The 24,269-nt window shown below is 41.9% G+C and overlaps 1 protein-coding gene across 1 annotated transcript in view; it reads right to left on the bottom strand.

Moving 5' to 3' along the window:
* Positions 1-1,645: 1,645 nt before the first annotated feature.
* Positions 1,646-24,269, bottom strand: part of MAP3K20 (mitogen-activated protein kinase kinase kinase 20) — a gene marked incomplete at its 3' end in the record, with an annotated part of 157,939 nt that continues 135,315 nt past the window's right edge. The window contains exons 16-19 of the mRNA XM_079710341.1: positions 11,803-11,919; positions 9,365-9,439; positions 5,972-6,122; positions 1,646-2,346 (exon numbers count right to left, since the gene is read on the bottom strand). Of these exons, the coding sequence (XP_079566467.1) occupies positions 1,646-2,346; positions 5,972-6,122; positions 9,365-9,439; positions 11,803-11,919 (1,044 nt within the window). The remainder of the gene's footprint in view (positions 2,347-5,971; positions 6,123-9,364; positions 9,440-11,802; positions 11,920-24,269) is intronic.

The raw sequence follows: 24,269 nt of genomic DNA, 5'->3' as shown, positions 1-24,269 counted from the left end.
TTCTACAGAGCATTGAGAATCCTATCCAGACCAAAGGACACTTGATATTCAGGGTTAGTGAATGTTGAACAGAATCTTAGAAGGTACTGAAAGTAACACTTATTCATTTGACATATAATATGTTTGTTGCCACCTGACCCTTTTTTTTTTTTTTTTTTTGTGGTACCCAGGTCTCTCACTATTGTGGCCTCTCCCGTTGCGGAGCACAGGCTCCGGACGCGCAGGCTCAGCGGCCATGGCTTATGGGCCTAGCTGCTCCGCAGCATGTGGGATCTTCCTGGACCGGGGCACGAACCCGTGTCCCCTGCATCGGCAGGCGGACTCTCAACCACTGTGCCACCAGGGAAGCCCCCACCTGACCCTTTGATTTGTAAAAATATGAATTTCCCAAGCTGGATCCCACAATTCCTGTCCTAAACTGCAGGCAGTTTCCGCCCACCCGTACCATTCGCCTCTTTACCCCCAGCTGCTTACAAGGATGGTATTTACTGTCTTGCTCTAACAGGGTGTTGGTAATTTTAAATTTTGGTAATTTTAAATTTCTCTGGCTTTTAGCTTGTGATGTTATCATCCCGTTCTGTGTCTGTTTTCTTTTAGATTTTAGAGTGCTGACATCCCAAGAGGACTTTATGGACCGTTGTTTCCCCCTCTTTGCTCGTCCTTTGGCAAAATATAGAAAATGATATTCAAGGGCAGTCCCTGGGAACTTTGGGAAAGAAATAACCACAAATCTCCTAGGCAATTGAGATCTTTGGTTTCTGATGAGTCTTAAAGTATGATATATGGCATCATAATCAACATTAAGTTCAATAACCTTTTTTATTGCCTAAAAATGACAAGTCAAATCAATTTGGCTCTGACCGTGAAAAAAACCCAAATATCTTACTAAAATAAATACTAACCAGCAGTGTGGAGATTGGGTAAGGCAAGTGAGGCACTTGCCTTGGGCACAAAATTTAAGGGGGCATTAAAAAAAAAACACCTCAGTAATCAAGATAAATGATACTTTAATGCAATATTTTTAAAAGAGAAAATTAATGCAAAAATTACATGATGAAAAAAAAATCAAAATTCTAAATACAGGATCAGTAACAGTGCCTTGCCAAGCTATATGGGAGCCTTAGACAAAAGGAAAAATCAGTAATACTTATTCTGTCTTTATGTAGAATTTCGATTCTTTATCACAGTTATTTTGCATTAATTTTCATTTATTTAAATATTACACTAGAATATTATTTATCTTGATTACTGAGCTTTTTGATTCCTCCCTTAAATTTTGCACCCAAGATGAGTGCCCCATGTAAGTAAGATAAGTTTTTCCATTTAACCTCACCCTAGTCTAGGCCCTGCTAACCAGAACAGTGACGGCTAGGGTAATAAAATGGTATATTCCCGCCTCTAAAGATGTTCATTCAGGGAAATAAAATATGTTTGGTTATATTTAAGTCTAGTTACTTACATTGGACAACCAACACCCATAGTGTGGCCCTGTTTTGGCTATAGTCTCACTTAGAAGGTATTTCCCAAATCCAAAAAATGGAAAGGTTGTCTTTTTGTTAATTCTGTTGGAAGGCAGCACATTAGCAAAATCCATTACATTAAAAAAAAAAAAATGTGCTAGGAAAAGCTCAACTAGTTCAATTCATCAAAAGTTTCTCCTTCCACGGAAGTTTCCTCTGGGTCTTTCTCTGTTGGTCTTGGCAGGAGAGGGCCTGTGGGGTTTTCTCCGGTATTCCACCCTCGTCCATCCCCCTTCGCTGACTTTGCTTTCCTCTTCATTCGCTCGTGGGTCAGTGTCTGTGTGCAAAGGCATCCCTGGGATGGTCCTGGGTTGATGGGAGGCATTTGGGCTTCTCTTAAAGTCAGGTGACTGATGGGTATTGAATGCTGACTGAGAAACCCTGCAGAATTTTCCAGAGTATCTTTCTCTTGAAGGAGTGGAATGCTGACTTTTTCCACTGAATCTTCCTCTGAGAGAAGAATTGAGCGACAGGCTAGCATGATTGTATTTGTTCCTGCTTCTACCTGAGTATCGACCCTTCTCTAAAGAGCTGTCAGTATTAAGACTGGAAAATTCACTATCCTTGGAGTTGAGATGCAGAGAAGAGAAGTCTTTGGTCAGTCCATACTGAGTAGGAGAGGAGCTTCTGGACTGGTTTATAGGTGTTATCTGTTGGTACTTAATGGGCACCTGGGTCCGTCTCACAGCAGCAGCATAGGAGTCCTGGTCATTGAGATAGGGGAAGAATTGTGACCCCAGGATGCGGTTGCTCTGGGAGCGCTGTAAGGAGGTGTTGGATGCAATCTGCCGCATCCTCAGAGTATCCAGCCACTGGCAATCAGCACCTGTGGAAGAAATGGAAATGAACATCTTTGAAGCTACAGTAAATCTGTATGCCTAATTCATAAGCCTGTCTCAGGATACTTCAAGCCTATTTGGGAAGCTCAAAGTTTTACCATTCACAGACATTCTAGGCTAGTTATAAGGACATTTCCTTTATTATTATAAATACTTAAAAAAAATAAGGACATTTATACTTACCGAATTTATGCTATATGCTTGGCACTGTTCCAAAGGCTTTTCATATAGTATCTCATTTAACCCTTCAAAAATCTTCTCAGGTCAACACTAATAATATCATTCTAGAATTGAGGAGACCGAAGCTTGAGAGGTGAAGTCAATGGACCCATGGTCACTCAGTTAATAATCTCAGGTCCTTCTGCATCTAAATCCCATCTTGTTCCCACTTAGCCATATTGTCACTTCTAGAAATTGCTGTTTAAGTGTCTTTGGATGGCAGAGATATGTTTAGTAAACAAAAGGCTTTTTTTTTTTTTTTTTTGCGATACGTGGGCCTCTCACTGCTGTGGCCTCTCCCGTTGCAGAGCACAGGCTCCGGACGTGCAGGCTCAGCGGCCATGACTCACGGGCCCAGCCGCTCTGCAGCATGTGGGATCTTCCTGGACCGGGGCACGAACCTGTGTCCCCTGCATCGGCAGGCAGACTCTCAACCACTGTGCCACCAGGGAAGCCCCAAACAAAAGGCTTTTTGACAACCAGCACTTTTAAATCCTCAAGAACCCTAAATGCAGATAAAATAAATTGGGTTCTAATAGTTGCAACAGCTAGACATTGTTTGGGGGAAAGACAGTTCATATCTCCAGAGGAGAGATTCCTGAGGTTCAGGAATAAGAAATGTTTTCTGCATGAAAAATGAAGCTTCATGGCAAACAGGAAGAAGTTATGGTAAAAGAAAATGGTTAATTAACAAGAGCCATTTAGTAAGCTATATTTCAGTGAATAAGCAAGTTCCTCACACTTGAGATCTTCCCTGTCTTCCCAAGGGCCTGAGTTGCCCACATTCTTGAGTTCCCTGGTGTCCTCATTGAGCTACTCTGGCCGTGCTTGTGCCAATGGAGCTTCTGGAGAGGAACAGAGCATGCTCACCTCCCTCTGCCAGCAAGCAGCCTCCCTCACTGCTCTGCACAGGTGACTCACGCCTCTCAGGTGAGGGACGCATCCAGATACAGGCTACCTCCTGTGTTCAGACACTCCTCACAGGCTTCATTCAACCACCACGCACATTCTTCCCTTCATTTGGACTTCTCTGAAATCCTAGCTTCCAACAGAACCCTGATTTTGTTCAGTGTCCAACCCCCTCCATGGAGCCATGTGCATGGGGGAAGCGGACCACATCTGGCTCTAAGGCAGACTTTGATTAGTCCAAGCCAGACATAGCGATGCCATGGTTAGGAATGCACAAGGTGCTCAGCTCTGGCCATAGCAACCTGAAAGGTAGTCTGCAGGGGGTTTCTAAGCAAGTCTTTCTTACTCCAAAACATGAGAACAGGGAAAGTATTGACCTCTCATTTCCTGTGGGCCTTATCATATCTTTATGTGATGACTGTGAACACGAGAAGAGCTAGGCTGAGGGCAAAGGCAACATATTGAGGATGGCAGAGTGGAAAGAAGGAAAGGTTCATTTCTCATCCTTAACATGGTTCAGCAGCTCATCTTACTGCACCTGGAGCCCGGCCTACCTCTGGACTTCTTGTTATGGAAGACAATAAATTTTATTATAGTTAAAACCCGTGTTGTTGGGTTTAGAGTACTGCCCAGGATCCTGGGCCCCCTGGCTGGTGGGCGTTTAAAAACACCTAGTCTGGGGCTTCCCTGGTGGTGCAGTGCTTAAGAATCTGCCTGCCAGTGCACGGGACATGGGTTCGAGCCCTGGTCCAGGAAGATCCCACGTGCTGTGGAACAACTAAGGCCGTGCACCACAACTACTGAGCCTGGGCTCTAGAGCCCATGAGCCACAACTACTGAGCCTGCGTGCCTAGAGCCCGTGCTCCGCAACAAAAGAAGCCACCGCAATGAGAAGCCCGTGCACCATAATGAAGAGTAGCCCCCGCTCGCTGCAACTAGAGAGAGCTGGGGTGCGGCAATGCAGACCCAATGCAGCCAAAAATAAATAAAATAAAATAAATTAATTTAAAAGCAACAACAAAAAATGCACCTAGTCTGCTTGGCAAGCAAGTCCTTATAGTGGAGGACACAGAAGCTAGACTTTCATAACTCAGGGACACTAGCCATCAGGGTACTTTGTTTCCATGCCACCAAAGAACCTTCTGTTATGGCTTCTCAGGTATATTTTCTTATTGGGAAGAGGCACTGATCAGAAAACATGTGTTTCTGGTTTGTTGGGGAGGTATGTTTCTCACGGTGAAAAGTGATTTGCATGGGGTTTTATGTAGCCATCTCCTGCACGTTTGTTAGCCTGACTCTGGGTTGTATTAGTTTCTGGACCTGCAAAGGTGAAGGTCAGAACTTCTTCCCTGAAGCTAGCAAATAATGACCAGTTCAACAGCAAGTCAGCCTGCCTTCCTCTGTTACTTCTAAATGGTTTCTTTATAATATCTGTAATTACTATCACCACTACCCAGCATATGTATTTCATGTTTTCTCTTTCTCTATCCTTCCTTCCTTCCTTCCTTCCTTTTTTTTCCTCCTCCCTCCCTTCCCCTATCATTCTTTTTTTTTTTTTCTCATTTTTTGGCCGCACTGCACAGCACGTGGGATCTTAATTCCCTGACAAGGGATCAAACCTACACCGCCTGCAGTGGAAGCTCAGAGTCTTAACCATTGGACCGCCAGGAAAGTCCCACCCCTATCATTCTTTTTTTTTTTTTTTTATAAATTTATTTATTTATTTATTATTGGCTGCATTGGGTCTTTGCTGCTGCGCGCAGACTTTCTCTAGTTGTGGCGAGCGGGGGCTACTCTCCGTTGCAGTGCACGGGCTTCTCATTGCGGTGGCTTCTCTTGCTTCAGAGCACCGGCTCTAGGTGCATGAGCTTCAGTAGTTGTGGCACATGGGCTCAGTAGTTGTGGCTCGTGGGCTCTAGAGCGCAGGCTCAGTAGTCGTAGCGCATGGGCTTAGTTGCTCCACGGCATGTGGGATCTTCCTGGACCAGGGCTCAAACCCCTGTCCCCTGCATTGGCAGGCGGATTCTTAACCACTGCACCACCAGGGAAGTCCCCCTATCATTCTTATGCTTTGACGGATCCATGGTGTTCAGGACTCAAGAGGTTGCCCCAGTGATAGCAGTGATTCTACAGGAAGGTTTGTTGGACATGGAAGATGATTCTTATCTTTATCTACGATTTTGGAAACTAAATATATATGTGTATAAATATACATACATATTTTTATTTACCAATATAAAATAATCACTAATTTTCATCTTTTATGGTAGTTATCCAAATATTGTATTTTATTATAATATGCCCCTATTTCCAAGCCCATAAATACTACTTTCCATATAATTTGTGTATAAAACCAATATTCTAAAAAAAGAAGAAGGAAGTATTATATTAGAAATCTATATCAATTCACAGACTGGCCCTTATCCCTGGTCTGAGGATTTGACATTTCCGATTTGGAACATGTCTAGTGCACAGCTGACTTACTTGAGTCAGACCTGCTTCCAGGGTTGCCCTCTGAGTTGGGGAATAACGTCTGGATGGCAAGCTGGACAGCTTTCACTTCATCCTGAGGTTTTGTTCTACTCCACTGAATTGAATGGATGTGCTTAGTGCTTTTTGGAGCTCTAACATCACTCTGTAAAAAAAAAAAAAAAAAAAAAAAAAGGGAGAGAAACCTACAACCAAATTTACACACGGGTTTTTTTTGTTTTGTTTTGTTTTTTGCAGTACGTGGGCCTCTCACTGTTGTGGCCTCTCCCATTGCGGAGCACAGGCTCTGGATGCGCAGGTTCAGCGGCCATGGCTCACGGGCCCAGCCGCTCCGCGGCATGTGGGATCTTCCCGGACCAGGGCACGAACCCGTGTCCCCTGCATCGGCAGGCGGACTCTCAACCACTGTGCCACCAGGGAAGCCCCTATACACACGTTTATAAAATAGGAAGGAAGGAAAACCAGGTTATCATATCCCTTCAGTGTAACTCCTTAGAACACTATCATAATGCATTAGGTAAAATATTTGCACGGTTTGCCTGAATATGGTAATCTGATTAAAAGAAAAATTTTAACCACTTTATTCCTTAGTGGACTATAGTAGTTAAAAAGGTGGTTGTCTTCTCTAAGAATTTGTTAGTTGGCAAATCTCAACTTACCTCTTCGTTTAATAAGTAATGATAAACAATGTCTTTTGTTTATAGTAGTTGAATTCAGATATTTTGTTGAATAAATAAAAATCTGACCACTATTTTGCCCAGGACTGCCTGTGATCATCCTGGGTAACTGGGTGAGTGTGGGTAGGTTGGTGGGACTAATTACCCCCATGGGAGGGTACAGGGTAACAAATGCAAAAGTGAGGCAGGATAGAGAATTAAGAATAAGGATTAGAAAAAGGAGAGGATGCTGGATCAAGACACACCACTTTCTTTGTCCTGTGCGCCCCTCATCACCAGGTGTCACAAATCAGACTAGATTGAAGAGCCTCTCAGGATTTGATACGGTTATGAAAATATATATTTTTTAAAATCCTGAAGTGACTGTTACAGACACAAGTAGCATATCATCATGGAGCCTGAGAAGGAGGAAGAAGGAGAGGAGGAAGAGGCAGGAGAGAGAGAGAGAGAAGGAAAAACTTGGTGAGGTGTATCTCCAGAACTAAGGCAGGTAGAGATGAAACTTGGCTGTTATGACTGTCCAGTTACTAAAAGAGGGCTTTTCCTTAGTAGTGGGGGGTGGTGGTGGGGGGGCTGGTCAACAGGCTCTAGAATAGTCCAGATTCCAAGTTCCTCAAGACCAGTCAACTTCTTTTTTCTTTCTTTTTTTTTTTTTCAGTCAACTTCTTTTATTTAGGTTCTGTGCCCTGCAGGCAACGCTTTGACAATTAATGCTCTTTCTCAGGTGCCTCATCCCTGACAGGCAGTGCACCCTGGCTGATTAGGATAAATCATTGCTGTTGTCCTAATTAGCTTCCAGCATCGGGTCACCATGGATAAGCGGACTGTCCAGGGTTTGGATTTCTCACGTTAAAAAGCCACACCCTGGGGCTTCCCTGGTAGCGCAGTGGTTGAGAGTCCGCCTGCCAATGCAGAGGACACGGGTTCATGCCCCGGTCCGGGAAGATCCCACATTCCGTGGAGCGGCTGGGCCCGTGAGCCATGGCCGCTGAGCCTGCGCGTCCGGAGCCTGTGCTCCGCAGCAGGAAAGGCCACAACAGTGAGAGCCCCGTGTACCGCAAAAAAAAAAAAAAAGCCACACCCTGGCAGCTCAGAAGACCATCCCAATGCAGCAGCGCACAAAGTCCCCTTCCAGGCTGACTTCCCTCACCTTACTGCTAGGAAGGGAACAGATAGAACAGGAAGAGTGGAAACTGTGTTCACAGTCAGAGGACCTGGGTGTGACTCCACCGACTCTCATTGACTACCCCAAACCTCGGGACCGCCTTTCATCTCTCTGAGCCCCTTTTCCCTAGCTGCCAGGTGAAGACAATGCTCCCTATTTTTGATTATTTGCACAAGGTTAACGAGGTAACACAGGTGTAAGCTCCTCTTACAGTGCCTAGGTCATGGCAAATACTTATCAAACGTTTCTTGGGTGAATAAATGAGTGAATGAATGAGGGCATGTCCTATTAAGGGTAGCTGCATACTAATATCTCCATGGGTTCCAAGACTCTGCTATAACTGTTTCCCTCCACCCCGTTCCCCCAGGGTTTCTCTACCTCGTGAAGCAGATTTTCCCACCACCATGAAGACCTTGCTGATTTTTAAAACATAATTAGATCATTTAAAGCAGCAGACTACTTAAAACACCCACTGGCTTCCCATGTTGCTTACAGTAAATCCAAGCTCTTCACTGCGGCTCCGGAGGCTCTATGCTCGGCCCCGCCCACCTCTCTAGCCTTGTCACGCCCCCTGTGCTTCAGGAACTTGCACTTGCCCTTCCTCTGCTGTTCCTTGTTGCCTCCCCCTCAGAGGAGGAGCCTTCCCTCACCACCCAATCTAACGCCCCTTGTCTCACTATTTTCTGGTTCTCACTTATCACTCTGAGATTACTTATTTATCATCTATCTCCCCCCACTGGAGTACATATAAGCCTTGAGAGAGTAGAGATTTAGTCTATCCTAATCACGGAACGTTACTCGTTCGTAGGTATTTGCTAAATATATGAATTTTAATAGCACATTTTTCTAAAGTATACGTTTTTCTGTTTTTCCATATATAAAATATGTGGAGTCTGGTTTTGATAGTAGACGCCCCTTACCCCCAGGTGGTAGTAGAAGTTGCACTCTGTGAAGAACTGCTGATCTACCTTCACCCCTAGACTCTAAGCACCAAGAAGGCAGAGCTCTGTTTTGGTCACTTTTCCGTATCCCCAGTACCTCACACATGCATACGTGGTATGCAGAAGGTGCTCAATCATTAACTGATGAATGAATGAATTACTACCTCAATCTCTAGGCAAGTGTATCCCATTCTCAATCCTTCCCAACACTTCGTTAGAATAATTGTATTGATCTTCCCATACTCATGTTGGTTAAGTAGTTTCTCTTCCAGTAAAATTTAAGCACTCTGGGCTTCCCTGGTGGCGCAGTGGTTGGGAGTCCGTCTGCCGTTGCAGAGGACACGGGTTCGTGCCCCGGTCCGGGAGGATCCCACGTGCCGCGGAGCGGCTGGGCCCGTGAGCCGTGGCCGCTGGGCCTGTGCGTCCGGAGCCTGTGCTCCGCAGCGGGAGGCCACAACAGTGAGGGGCCCGCATACCAAAAAAAAAAAAAAAAAAAAAAAAAAAAAAAAAAAAAAAAAAATTTAAGCACTCTGAGGGAGCAAATATATCCCTATGGAGAAAATGATGGTGAAGCCAACAGGTGCCCACCCCCTGCCAAGCTTACCTCATATGTGACTGTGCATTCTACAGTCTGATTTTCCATTATTCCTATAATCCACTTCTCCATTACAAACGGGGGCTGAAAAAAACAAAAGTTAGGATGGGTGTAGTGCCATCATACAGCCTGCCCTGCTACAGCACAGGTTTCTTGGAGGCTGGCTGTGCCGTACACAACTGGCAAATAGGGCGTGATTCAGGTTATCATGAAAGCCATGATGTCAGATTATTAGGAAACTCATGTTGGTTCACATGTGATTACTCACAACATGCTAACGTCTAATGTTTGGGGGTTTGGTTTCATAAGATATCCTTTCCTATGTTTGTGAACAGCTAATCTTGTCTCCCACAATCTTCTCTTTTCTGATACATCACTCAATCCAATCATTAGGTCATTAACTCAAGCTAATGTCTGGAAGCCTCAGCGGAAAGCTTTCTCAACATTAAGAGAAAGACTTAACAACCTTAGAAGACCCTAAAGTGACTTTTTTGGGTGCAAGCAGTGGCTGGTTTAGCGGCTTCATAACCACCCTGCTTTCTGGCTATATCAGGCTACCGAGCAATGCTGCAGGTGCAAATGAAACTGGGAAGACATTTCGCCACTATAGTAAAATAAATGAGTAATAAAGAAGCCTATGCCTTGGATCCTATTTTAAGTTTGATGAAAATGGTCTTTATTAGAAGTGAATCTCCACTCTCTTCCCACCCCCCAACCCATCATTCCAGGTTTAAGGCTGCAAATGACTGACTGGCCATGAGATGGGCACAAAGCAAATGTGGTAGAGACTTAACTGGGCTTTTTTTTTTTTTTATCAAGAGAAAAACAAAGAGATTTTTATTAACATGTATACCTCATGTATACACAGGAGATACCCAGGGAAAAATGAGTAACTCAAAGAATTCAGGATTAAATGCCATCTTTATAGAGAAAGGGGAAGAGGGGGATGTAGGCCTCTCGGAGGAGAGTAAATGATTTTTAGGAAAGACGAATGGGCCCTCAGAGGGACAGACGGGAGGTTTGTGACAAAGTTTGTCTGGGTATGGAGTCAACTTCTAGTCTCTCCTGTGACAAGAATCAATCTTCTCTGTTTTTTTTTTTTTCTTCCTTAATTAGGATTTTTATTATTTCTGTTGATGTTAAAAAGTTCTACAGATTTTGAATGGCCCGCCCCAATCCTGTTTTTCCCATAAGCCCTGTTAATGTTGCTGCATGATTTTGCAGAAGATATGGTTCCTCTAGAATGCCTATATGGCCTTAGAGCAGAAGCACCTGTATTCAGTTTTATAACTCCACCCCGTTCTTTTTGCTCTGAGTGACATCCTTCCGTTATCAGGCAATGACTTGCTTCTCAGTGACACTGAAGCCACTAACAACTGGCGGCAACCAGAGATGGCACAGGTGGGGAGGAAAGAGAAATTGTGTGTCCAGTCTCCAAGATACCAAAACACAGTCTGTCCCAACAGAATAAGGGAAAGGTGAAAGCAGATCATAACCTTTGTGATAAATAACATAACTTCCAGTTACTCAGGGCAATCCAACAAGGAATATGTATATGCTTCTAAATTACAAGGACTTGGGTGGTTAGCAATCTCATGCCTGGGAAGCGAACACATTAGCAAGTCTAATGCTGTGGCTTTGAAGACTCTTTTCACTTCCCCGCTTGTGTTTGTACCATGGCTCTCTGCTGCCAGCCCCATTTTCCTCACTGAAACAAAATACGCAGCCAAGAGTGTACTAGAGTTAATGGCTTATGTGACATTTAGGGTGACTGTCCTATTAACATCATGGTTATTCACCTGAGTTGTTGACCTTCTACAATTGAAGTCTTATATGTATTTTTTCAGTATTATTGGACAGGTTTGAATTTTTCCATTTTGAAGAGAAGCTAAGCATTTCTCTAAGACTGTCTTCAGTGTTTTAATGGGCGTGCTTGTACCATTGACCCCAAAGTAGTAAGATGCTCTCTGGCCACTCCGGGAATTCATAGGTGTGAACTCAAGGAAGCCATGAAGACTTCAACATGTGCTTCATGAATAATCTCATCTCAGTTCTTCAAGAAATTCAACAACACCAAGAAAGCCTTTCTCCTGACAAGTTTTTAAAAGTTGAAAATGACCCAAAATTCGAGGTAAATATTTACATCATTAGCATTTTCTTTCCTTTAATAAATGATGGAATACACATAAAGAAATGTAGAAGAAAGTTAAAAAAAATTAAACAACACTTCTTTGTAGTACTTTTTAGTTCACACAGCGTAAGTGGAATTTTAACAAAAAACTATTATGATCTCAATCTGCTAAATAAAATGTGCCTTTCAACAGCCAGCTTGAGGTTGAGCTGGTATGAGCATCACAAGCACAAAAGCACACTGCTGGGGTATTTTAATGTCTTTGTTTGACATCTGTGAATTCAAAAAAGCTTTTAAGCAGTAAATAGAACTCTACCTTTGTCATCTTTAAAATCTCTGCATCAGGTAGGTTCGTGTTGAATGTCACATCTTTGATGTAGGTTATTGCAATTTCATCCCCATCCATTTCCATATACATTTTCCACTTACAATCCTGGAATTAAAAGAAAAATTATAGAATTTGAGAAAGTAAAACAATTTTTTTTTGTCTCAATGTTTTATAACACGTGACGTATTCTAAATGAAGTATAACTGGAGTGTTTTTTTTTTCTTTATCAATAAAAGGACATGAAATTAGATCTCTTTCTATATCTAAATAATCCCCAGGTGGGGCAGTCTTGAAACACCATTTATCAATCTAAATGTTCTATTATAGGAGTTGCAAACTCCACATCCTAAATGAGCAAGGCAGATAAAAATGAATAAAGCCAGGCAGTTTCATTACAGAGCCTTAAATTGTAATATGTCAAAATAGAAATTTACATATTAAACATTGTAGGGATATTTTTCCATTGACCCAAAGAAATGTGGTCTTCCCACTTTTTTTGAAATATAAGTCCCTCTTGATCTACCTTTCACTTTTCCAGTGTTGGTAATGACATGGGTTCAAGAAATAGCTCCCTTTCTTCGTAACAGGAAATGTAAGGATGTACGGCAATGCATAACTGGCCCAAGCATTGGTGGGGGGGGGTGGTCAGGGGAAGGGTTATGGGACTCTTGGGATCTAAAGGGCAACTGCCCTAAAGGGACAGCCACCACTCAGCTTCTGTTGATTTTTCCCATGTGGGAATATGAGTCTAGTCTTGCTAGGTCCTTTAATGATTTATGAAAAGTTGGATATCTGATTCTTGTATGAAACCTCTTGATTTTTTAAATGATGGTATGTTAATTAAATTTTCAGTAGAACCACGATGTAATGAAAGAGCGCTCTACACCATTAGTCACTAGGGGAATGTAAGTTAAAACCACAATGAGATACCACTATATGCATACCAGGTGGCTAAGACTGATAACATCAAATGTTGGCTGTGATTTGGAGCTACTGGGTTGTTGGTTGGAGTATAAACGATAAAATCACTTTGGGAAAAGTTTTGGCAAATTATTATAAAACTAAACATATATGTACTCTATGACACAGAAATTCTACTCCTAAGTATTTACCCAAGTAAAATGAAAAAAGACTTGTACAGTATTCTTCTGAGCAGCTTTATCATACTAGCTAAAAAACTGGAAACAGGCCAAGTGTTGACCAACACTTTCATAGAATGGAATATACTCAGCAATACAAAGGAACTAATTATTGATGCATGCAACAACATGGATAAATTGCAAAAGCATTATAGTGAGTGAAATTTTGTATAAAAAGAACAAACTAAGGCTTTCACTTACATGAATTTCTAGAACAGACAAAACCAATCTACAGTGGAAACTATTCAGAAAAGTGGTTGCTTCTGCAGATGGGGACTGACTGGGAAGGGGCATGAGGGGACTTTCTGGGGATGCTAATGCTCTATAGATAGTGGTTTGGGTTATATAGGTATATGCATTTGTTAAAACTCAGCAAATGTATACTTCAGATATGTGCATTTCTTACTGAACTCTAGTATACTGAAGTATTTAGGAGGAAGTGTACTCGTATCTGCAAATTACTTTGAAATGCATCCAAAAATAAAGATTGATCGATGGTTAAGAAGATAGAGGGATGGACAGATATGTAATAAAGTAAGTAGATCCTGATGCTTGAATCTAGGAGTTGAGTATACAAGAATTCCTATAAAATTTTTCAACTTTGCTGAAAATTTTACATGAAAAATTTACTAATAAAAATGTTGGGGTATAAACACTGTGTATGCAATTAAAAGGAAAAAGAAACCCATGTGCACCAAATTTGACCCCTGGATCATAAATTCATCTTCTTTCTTATATTATTTGAAGAATGAAGGATTCTGAGAGATTAAGGATAAAGCACTGACCACCTTACATGCTGAAACCAGAACATGCTCTCACACAAGCAGACCTGGAATGTTCCCTGAGCAAGCTCGGACACAATTATTATGGAAGAACGCTAACAAAGGGGCTGCTGAAAACCTGTTGGCTTCAGTAGGAAGCTGGGGGCGCCCCATGTTTTAGGAAAGCTTCTGACGAATTGCAGAACCAAGAAGGGCCCAGGCCTGAAGGGAGGGCCCCTCTTTGCCCAGCCACATTCACAAGATGGAGAGCCAATTAGTGAAGGAAAAGGTCTATTCAATAACGTGAAAAACTAGCTCTTGGCTAACACAAGTCAAATTAGTTGCTCAGAATTGACAAATCTCTCAGTATTTCTTTGTTTTGGAGCCACTGCTACCCTGGCAACGTGAGCCCTGAGATAACTGGGCAGGATAATTATTCTTTGGAGTCATGACTGCTCTTCTCTGAAATAGCAAGAGCCTCCTCAAGGCAGTAGCTGGAATAAAAAGCCTTCTAAGAAAAGTTTACGTAGTTCTGTTTCTTGTGCCTGGCAAGTTTTGGAATGAAGTTAGTCAAAAGCACAGTTAAGGGCTTCCCTGGTGGCGCAGTGGTTGAGAGTCTGCCTGCTAATGCAGGGGACACGGGTTCGAGCCCTGGTCTGGGAGGATCCCACATGCCGCGGAGCAACTAGGCCCGTGAGCCACAACTACTGAGCCTGCGCATCTGGAGCCTGTGCTCCGCAACAAGAGAGGCCGCGATAGTGAGAGGCCCGCGTACCGCGATGAAGAGTGGCCCCCGCTTGCCACAACTAGAGAAAGCCCTCGCACAGAAACGAAAACCCAACACAGCAAAAATAAAAATTAATTAATTATAAACTCCTACCCCCAACATCTAAATAAATAAATAAATAAATAAGCTGAATGTTTAAAAAAAAAAAAAAAGCACAGTTAAAAGACCTTGAATTGTGGTGCAAATTCCCAATCCCCTCTGCTTCACCTCCGTGACCTCAGGCCCCAATCAGACCCTGCGGAGGACAGGCTCAGGGGAGCTCTGCGTGGAGAAGGGTCTGACTGGAGGGAACCCAGGCTGTGGAGTGCTTACTATACTTTTGGCATCTTGCTGGGTACTTACACTGTGCTCTTTTATTTGATATCCATAATGACCCTGCAAGTTAGCTTTATTTTCCCATCAGGCAAGTGAGAAAAATGAGGCTTAGACAGATTAAGGAATTTTTCTAGGTTTTCCTAGCCAAGAAGTGGTGGAGGTGGGATTAGAAAAGCACAAGGCTGGGGACTTCCCTGGTGGTCCAGTGGTTAAGAATCCGCCTTCCAATGCTGCAGACGCGGGTTCAATCCCTGGTTGGGGAACTAAGATCCCGCGTGCCATGGGGCAACTAAGCCCATGCGCCACAATTAGAGAGAAGACCCAACACAGCCAAAAATAAAATTAAAAAAAAAAAAAGGCACAAGGCTGCTTGGCTCCAAAGTTGGAGGAGATACTAATAGGGAAGGGCAACTGGGAGGGTGGCAGGACAGACTCATTGGATGGTTGACAGAGCTCCAGAATGGGACCAGCTATTAAAGGAACAGGACCAGAGATGACTTTGCTAATACAACCAAAAAAGCAAGTGGTCACAGGTCCTCCCCTAAGCCCCAACTTCTTTGTTTCCTCAAAGTCCAATGTGGAGAAACAGGATCTAGATATAGGGTTACAGACCTTTTATTTAATTCTTTTCCTCTTAGCTGAAAGAAAGCCTTTTACCTGAACCATAAAAGACGCTGTCTTCTACAGAAGCCATAAAACTATAATCAGAGAAGTGATAAGAGGGGCATTATCCATTCATTAAAAAGTAGACATTGATTGTTACACAGATGGGAGAGAAAGAAAGGAAATATGCAGCGTTCACCCAAATTATTAATTTAATGTGTCAAGGCCCTGATGTAACTCCTGGGTATTTTCAGGGTATGTATGATTTTATTGTTGTCTAGTTAAGAAAAGTAATCTACAAATAAAGTAATGGAATTCTTTAAATTCTACTCAATTTTAAATTACCCTAAGGTATTCCTGGTATTTCTGTTACTTGGTGAGCCAAAGGTGTCCAGAAGCATTCTCCACAACTCCCAGGATTTAAACAATTTATTGAATTCCACAGGACCCCACTGCAGATGGGATGCCGCCGTGTACGGAGCTCTTCACCAACTGATCATTGGAAAGGTTTTCATATGAATAAGATGAATTAAATCATCAATAATATCACTAAAAATAACAATTGTGCATATTTATGAGCCTAATATAGAATTTTACAAGCACAATTGCTAGCTTTTCAGCTTCTTGGTAGTGATACGGACCAGATAGTAGGAATAGACTCTGATTTAAAAACCATTCACTTTTACCAGGGTGAACTATTGATTTTGGCTTGATGTGAATGACAGAAATGTGGGTATTGATTTTTGAATGGGAAACATTCAAGAGTTACTTTGAACGTCTGCAAACAACTCTTGATCTTGACAGGCAGAAATCAAAAGCAGACAGCTCTGTATTCTGAGAGAGCCCATGGGGGCCCTGAAGGACTCCTTTTCCAAAACGATTTCACCCCTGGCAGTCTGAAGTGGTTCTGTTATTCACTTATTTGTAAGGTGCTGAGGATTCCTATTAAAATGGAAACAATATAGGAAAGGGTCATCACTGAGCCATTACTGGGGGAGCAAGACAGGGGCAAGGCGAAATATCACAAGTTTAAAGTGCAACCACCTGAGTTGGAATCCCAGTTTTGCCACTTTCCCCACAACCTCAGCCAAGTTATATAACCTGTCTGAATCTTAGTGACGAGTGGGTGGTTGTATTTGGACTAAATGAGATAATGTAAATAAAGTACCCAGCACTGTGCCAGAGCCAAATTAGGAGCCCCCAAAGTAGTGATTACTATTGTTACCAATACAGGTCACCAACAGAGGTCCAATCTGTTATTACATAAGCCAGCCCGTCATCTAGCAGTCATCTAAGAGAATGGGCCAGAAGGTAAGTGAGGCAGGAAGGTTCAAAGAGTGTCTAGAATAGGGACCTGGCCAGAGTGGACAGGCTGGATCAAAGCATCTTCCTTGGGCAGGAGGTCGGGGATCCAGAGGGCACTGATGGACACTGGTGCCGGGGACTGATCAGTGTTGGAAAAAAGAAGGTGCAGCCAAGTGGCAACACAGCAAAGACTGCCTTTATGAAATAAGTAGAAGGAAGAAACTTACATCTTCTTACATACATGGATTAGATAACATCAATACTGCCCTTTCCTGTTTCAACAGATCCTGATGCAGCCCTACCAACAGAAACCAGATGTCTGGAGGGACAATGGCTGTGAAATGTGACTGACAGCCAGAGAGCCTTATCTTGGATGAGGAAACTAAAGCACAGAGGGATGAGGTAATTTGACCAAGATCACACAGAGAGCAAGTGGTGGAGTTCAGAACTAAACCAAGGGGCCCACTGTGCTATGAAGAGCAGGTTTCCCCTCTGTCTTTTCTGAATCCTGAACTTTCCCTGTTATGGGTTAACAAGAATAAGAATTATAGTACTTTCCACCTTCCAAAGTCAACGAGTGGTCCAAATTATCTTGGTGAGTTCCTTTATAGGACTCCACGGCAGAGATTGAAATACTCAGTCTCTCCAACCAGTCCTACATAGTCAATTTCCCCCTCCTTTATTGAAAAAGATCATTGTTAAAAGTGTATATGGTGCCATTCCACTGTTTGTAAGCTCCTTTTCTTGTCTGATTGGGCCAGGATCTGGAATCACAAACACTTCCCTCCAGTCCTGGCTTAGGCTTTGTGGCTAGGCAGGACGGCCACTCTCCAAAGCAGAAACAACCTTCTCCCATCTGTTTGCACAAGCAAAATCATGGGGCAGGTCCTGACTACCATGGATTTTTTATTTCATAACTAGATTCCCACCCAAGAGGACATTCCCACTTTTCAAATTTGTACCTTGCACATCTTTAGGGAGTGCTAGTTACTAATCTATAGGGAAAAGGCAGTGACACAGCAGCCTTTGGGGAAGTTCTTCGTTGAGGCTGAATAGCAAAAAAACAGCTATCCAAACCTTTCTACTAGCTAGATAACTGCCCCTCAGTGCAAATCTATAAGAAACAGATGGGATTCTGTTGGGGAGGGGGGAATTTTTGCATTGGAAACTGATGAAAAAAATGACAATTCTGTTGAGTGCCCAGGATATGTACCATTTCAGCTGCTGAAATACCTGGATAATTTTAGGAGCAAGTGTGTGGTTAATGCAGGATGAGAACGCATTCCGTTTGAACTGCTTCAGCATTGCCAATTACGTGAAAACATTTTCTGAATTAAGATTACTGGCCAAGTAAAACAGAAACTCTTACACTGTGAAGTTAACATCCTAAACAACACTCAGTTAATGCTAAATTAAATATCTCTTTGTGAGAAATCACTATTACATTCCCTGCAGGCTGTTTAAAATTCTTTGGAGTTCCAGGCTAATACATGGGATGCCAAACATACACATCCCTTCTCCCTTCCATAAAAAGAAAAAAAAAAGAAGAAAAAAAAAAAAGGAGGAAGGAAGAAAAGAAATTTAAAAAGAACTAATCAAGATAGAAGTAAATTTTCTAAATAGAAAAAGTGATTGAAGTTAGCACAAAAATTATACTTAAATATTACTTTTTAAGTTCTGGGCAATTCAGAAACAGCAACCTCTCTTTCAATTTTTTTTTTCCTACCAAAATTTTATTGCAAACATGAACATTATAGATAAACCTTTAAAAATCTAGGGCCAAGATTATTTAGGACACTTGAGAAGGAAACAGACCTCCACATTCGGCTTTCAGGCTCCTATAGATGACCATTACCTGAAGGTTACAGACATTAACATTTTTTTTAATGTATTTTTTATTGAGGTATAATTTGCACACAATAAAATATACAGTTTTTTTTTTTTTTTTTTTTTTTTTTTTTTTGTGGCCACACCACTCGGGCACGCGGAACTTCCCCAACCAGGGATCAAACCCGCACCCCCAGCAGTGCGGAGTCTTAACCACTGGACCACCAGGGAAGTCCAGTGTACAGATTTTTAAGTTTACAGCTCAATTAATTTTAACAAATGTGTACACCAATGTAATTACCCAAACAGGTAAGATATTCCACTAGCCTAGAAAATTCCCTCATGCCCTTTACCAGTTGATAACTCCTCCACAACCAGGGGCATCCACTTGTCCAATTCCTACCGCCCTAGATCAATTGTGCCTGCTCTAGAACTTCATAAAATTGGGATTTTGTAGTATGCATGTATACATGTCTGGCTCTTTTCACTAGGCATAATGTTTTTGAGATTCTTATTTAATCCCCACAGGCTTACCCTGTTATATATAGCACTGCCCCCATGTTACAGATGAGCAGACTGAGGCTCAAAAAGTGTAGAGATTTGCAGCAAGTTAACTTAGCTGCACTGGGCATGCCCAGTCTAATGGAGGGGACACTTGTTTTTAAAATCCCCATCACCACCCTACACGTTCCCCATGACCAGAGAAAAGTAAAATCACCAGAGAATGCCCAGGATTCTAGCAAAGAGGCCCTTCCACCTTAAAAAAAAAAAAAAAAAAAGGCCTGTACTGGGGAAACATTTTAAAATCTAAAACACAGAGGTCAGAATAAACTTTTTAAGATTCAAGAGGGGGGAAAAAAGAGAAACAGTCTCATAGCAGGCGACTTGACTATTTTGAAATGTAAGAAGTCATACAAGATGAAATAAAAATACGATAGAAATGTTGGTCATGCTGGTATTAAAAGTAGTAAGATGTTGATGATTTAGGCCTCCGAAGTCTCCTTTACATGCGTTGCTATTATCTCGCTCAGCTGCTGAAACCTGCTGTTTTAAAGGCAGGAGACTGGAACATCCCGAGATAGCACCTGGGTTATTTATCATTATGTATAACCCTGGTACACTCTATTTTATTATGCTGCCTTTAAAAGGAAGATAATGCAAGTATGGTTAATTTGTTTCTCTTCTTTATCTATACAGTGTCGTGACCCATCACGGCTTTGTCCCACGAGATTTGTTTTTCAACCCAAAAGAAATCCACAAGAAACTCTCCCTAAAAATTCCATTAATAACCTCTTTCAGCGCATATAGGTTGCAGGGTCTGGAACTAAGAATGTTTTAATCTCTCCAGCAAAACAATGTCTCATAATGATGTACAGGACTATTGCTGTACTGATGAAGAATCATACATAATTCAGCACCTTTCACTTGGCACCACTGTGATGTCCTCATTAGCCGTGGCTCACAGTGTCTGTCAGATGGTGTCCATGTGAACGCAGGCATTATATTGTCTTTGAGATGTGCAGCTGCTTCCATGACACTGCCAGTATATAAAAACATGACGCCAGTTTGTTTTATTTAGTGCTAAACCTTCCAGTTTGTAAAAACAAGGCTGACACAGAGCCTGACATGAGGCAGTGAAAATAATTAGCTCTCATTTTCTCAGCCTCCTATTTCCTTCTCCCTGCTGTGTTCTCTTTCCACTAAACCACCACATGTCAGTCGAAATGGGAGGCAATTAGTGGGCTCATTTCAGTCCCCACAACTGTGCTGAAAAGAAAGTATTTATGATGGCACAATGAACAGCTGAAAGATTAAATAACATTTGCCTTTTGAAAAGAAAATGACTTCTAGCTAAATGGGCAATTTTTGATTATTCTCAAACAAGCTTAGAGTAGTTGGTTTTTAAAATACAAGAAAGGAAAATGAGTCATTTTTAGGTGAAAGAATCAAATAAAACTTGACACAGTAATGCAAATAACTGATGTTTTATTGCAAAATATGTAAATGCGTTATACCCTTAACAATGGCTTGTGTCTAAGGTCAGGGCAGACTGGTGCCAACTAGACACCAGTGGAGATAAGGTTGTTCTGTTGCCTTCTGGGGGGTTGTTATTTGAGTTATGCTTGAAAAAAGGACTTTAGGGATGATGTTAAAATAAAGTGAAACAAATCAAGTGAGATACACTTTCATATGATGCATCACACACTTGACTACCTGAAATGGTTCAGATGTTAGTTGACATGTTTGGAAAGGGCTTATTTATTTATTTATTTTTAAACTGTATTTGAAATTGGGAGGTACAAGGTATTCATCTTGGAGAAAAAGAATAGTAGGTCTTCCTCTTGATTTTTGAATAAATAAGAATCTATTCTATCTCAGACTGGGTTTCTTAACCAATATAGAAAGTGGTCTCGCTTACCTAATTACTGCTTAAATGTTTTTAATACTGGGAAATGGGCTGCAAATAAACTTTCACCCAGGACCCTCAAAATACAAAAACAGTTCTTCTACCTACTAAATTATCCTCCTACCTCCCATGTCTCCGGAAATGACTCTAAGAAATACAATTTTTTTTCTTTTTTTTAGAAATAGAGTTTTTGGAAAAAAAACCCTAAACTGTCCTAGTTAGCAGGCATTGTTTATTCTCAATCCAAATCCTAATGTTATGTGGTTGTCACACATCTTTGCTTTCCTAACATAGTGCTTTTAATTTCATTCCAAATAATCTGTTCTTTTACAGTTGATTATTTCCAAGATCTAATTTTTGGTTCAGAATACACAAGTTACTGTGAGTTATCAAGGCCTTCTCTCTGCAGAACTTACAGTGATTCCCAGAGACTTTTCAAAACCTGCTTCTAAAAGTAAAGATCTCTGTTATTATCAACAACTGCGCCTGTCATCATAAAGTTGCCAGTGATGGCTGTTACAACCGTTTTAAAAGGCAGTCACAAATTTAAGTTCTGTTTCTCTGTTTGTATAATAATATTCTTACTTCCTACAAACTCAAATCCTAACTTGTGATTCATACACTGTGGTCAGTGTAGCTGTATGGTCCAATAACCACCCAAGGGGATCTAAGCCAACAATGGGTTCATTGGGAGCCTGGAACACTCTCTGAGCTAACTACGCATTTTAATATAGCTGGAAACCAGCAATAATGTGTTTGCAATTTATTTAAACCTATGTTTCATCAGGTATACTTCCTTGCTACTCATGATTTTGAAAGGAATTCATAATCTTGATTAAGAAGACTAAGAGTGATCCAATCTGTGCTGGAGCCAGCCTCATGAGCTGATTGCTTTCATCTCTTCCCAACTTCAATTTCGGTGATGTCACATTGGCAATTTGAAATTGGCCACGGTAGGAGTATTGACGACATGGAAAGCTGCAAACACTACAAGTCAGGGCTGTTTCCCCAGTTATTAGACATTTTCTGGCAGGCCATTTCTACACATGACTATCAACCCATCAGCAAGGATGTACTGGACGCCTCTCCCAGTTTTGTTTTAGTTCTATAGGAGGCTGCCTGACCTGTTTGACGAAACACATCGCCAACGCGAATTAGAAATCAGCAGCAAGTCATGTAGTCGAATTCTGAACTGCATTTGCTCCTTTGCTGTCAATTAAAATTTGTATATCTTACAGAACCCTACCGCTGCAAGCTTATATACTGAGGCACACAAACACGTGTGTGTACATGTATCTTTCCCCCCAAAAATAGTTGGTCATGGGAAATAAACCTCCCTACACTGAATTTTTCATAAACGCAAGACATATCCAAGTAAGGCAAAGCACTGCCTTTTAGTTCTTCCGAAATGTACAAAAGGTGTTGACTTTTTACTTCCTTACAAAATCCTTTGTGCCCTGTTATTTTATTCATGTTTATCTATCTATTTATAAAAACTCCACAATAGGAAAAAAAGCCCTATTTGGCAGTTTTTAATATTTATAGTGCTTTGAGAAAGGGCCTGGAGATTCAATTAAGTTTATTAAATGCCACATCTTATAAGCAATCTACTAAAGACGTAAAAGCACAATAGTAAGTGGGAAGTATTTGCGAAAAGCAGCATTTATAATCTATAGCTGAAACAACTGGAGAAGCAGAACTATTGACTGAATTTCTTCGGGTGGGGAGTGGAAGAAGGGGGCCAGATGCCAACAGTGACGGACGTAAGGAGGGAGGCGAGCGGGATGGAGAAGGCTTCTATTCCGATGGGGGCAGTTAGTGCTGCTTCCACCTCTTCCAAATGTCCCTCTTATTTTCTCTACCTGGTTCGCTTGCCCCTTCAAAAGGCCTCTCGAAAGGAAACCAGAAGAGATGGTCATCTGGAGGGAGGTGGCTGGAGTCTGGAAGCCAGTCTCTAGTTAAGGGTCCACTGGAGCCAGGGTGTCATTTCCCAGGCTTCTCCCCTAAGCTCATCTCCTCTCTACAGCTGGTGATCCACTTAGACCCAAGGGAGCCCAGCTTCAATCAGGTTTCCTTGCCTCACTGGGGAGAAAAGGGACTAAGGACACCAGAGAAAAGTCTGTGACTGTCCAGCACACACAAGGAATGAACGGCTCCTCGGAGAGTTCCCTCCTAACTCTGCTTTTGAATTTTTATGACACAAAGTCTCAAAAGGATCTCGGTGAGAAAACTCCTGGGTGAGTTGATAGTTTATTCCTTGGCAATTTGAGAATCAATGTTCCTGACTGGTGAGTTTATAAGAGATATAATAATAAACTCTATGCAGCTGAATATTTCAATAAAAAAGGGTGGTCGCCACCCTGGGGAGTGCATGAAGCTGCCTGAGATTCCGGAAGCCGCTTTCCTTGTGTAGCAAGTCAAAGGCCTTAGATTACAAAATGCAAGGCACTTTCCACATGAAACAAAAATAGTGGTGGTTTAGTATTAACTGACCAAAAAAAGTGTTTGCCTTTTTATTACCAATACACCTATTTTTGGGGATGATGATACTTTTCAAAAAGAAGCAGTATGACACCATAGTTGAGCCCCTGGGCTGGACCTGCCCCTAACCAGGTAGGGACTCTGGGGGAGGAACTTTTCCTCTCTCCTCCTCAGTTTCCTCCTGGGCCTGATACAGGGATACTGCTCCCTATGAGGGTGGATTGTAACTATTACACCAGAAAAATGTTTGCAAAGCACTTGCCACAATGTCTGGCTGAGGTATGAAATAATAATAATTACCATAAACATCTCAAGCCCTTCGCCCAGGAAACTTGAGCTGAGAAAGACCCAATTTCTGCCAATACCACTGTCAACTTGGAGGCTGCCTCAACGTCCATTGTTATTCAAATTAATAATTAACTTTACTCTTTAGAAATGGGTCAGGTAAATGGGTAAAACTCATTCTCAACTTCTTATTAATTTAAATTTTCAGGGAACCCTTTTGTCCAATTATTTCCCCTGCCAGGTTGTCTCAAAAAAGGAAAGGAAAAAGGATGTTTGTTTTGTTTGTGGATGAATTCTTGAATTCCATATGGTGCTGGTGTCTGGTGAGGGCCTGGTCATCCCGAGGGGTTGGGGGCGGCAGCAGAGACTAAGTTCATGGGCAGGGGGTCACGCAGGTGCTCTGGACTACTGGAGCAGGCACAGGCTCCCAGACGTGAAAGGCTTTCCTTCGTCTGGTGAACCAACCTCACTTATGTGCCATAATCCATCTAGTTGTAAAATGAGGCTAAAAAAAGAATTTAATCTGAATTCTCTGACCATAAAGG

This window comes from Hyperoodon ampullatus (assembly GCF_949752795.1).
Source record: "Hyperoodon ampullatus genome assembly, chromosome: 8".
Taxonomy (NCBI): domain Eukaryota; kingdom Metazoa; phylum Chordata; class Mammalia; order Artiodactyla; family Ziphiidae; genus Hyperoodon; species Hyperoodon ampullatus.
This window is presented reverse-complemented; position numbering and strand designations above follow the sequence as displayed.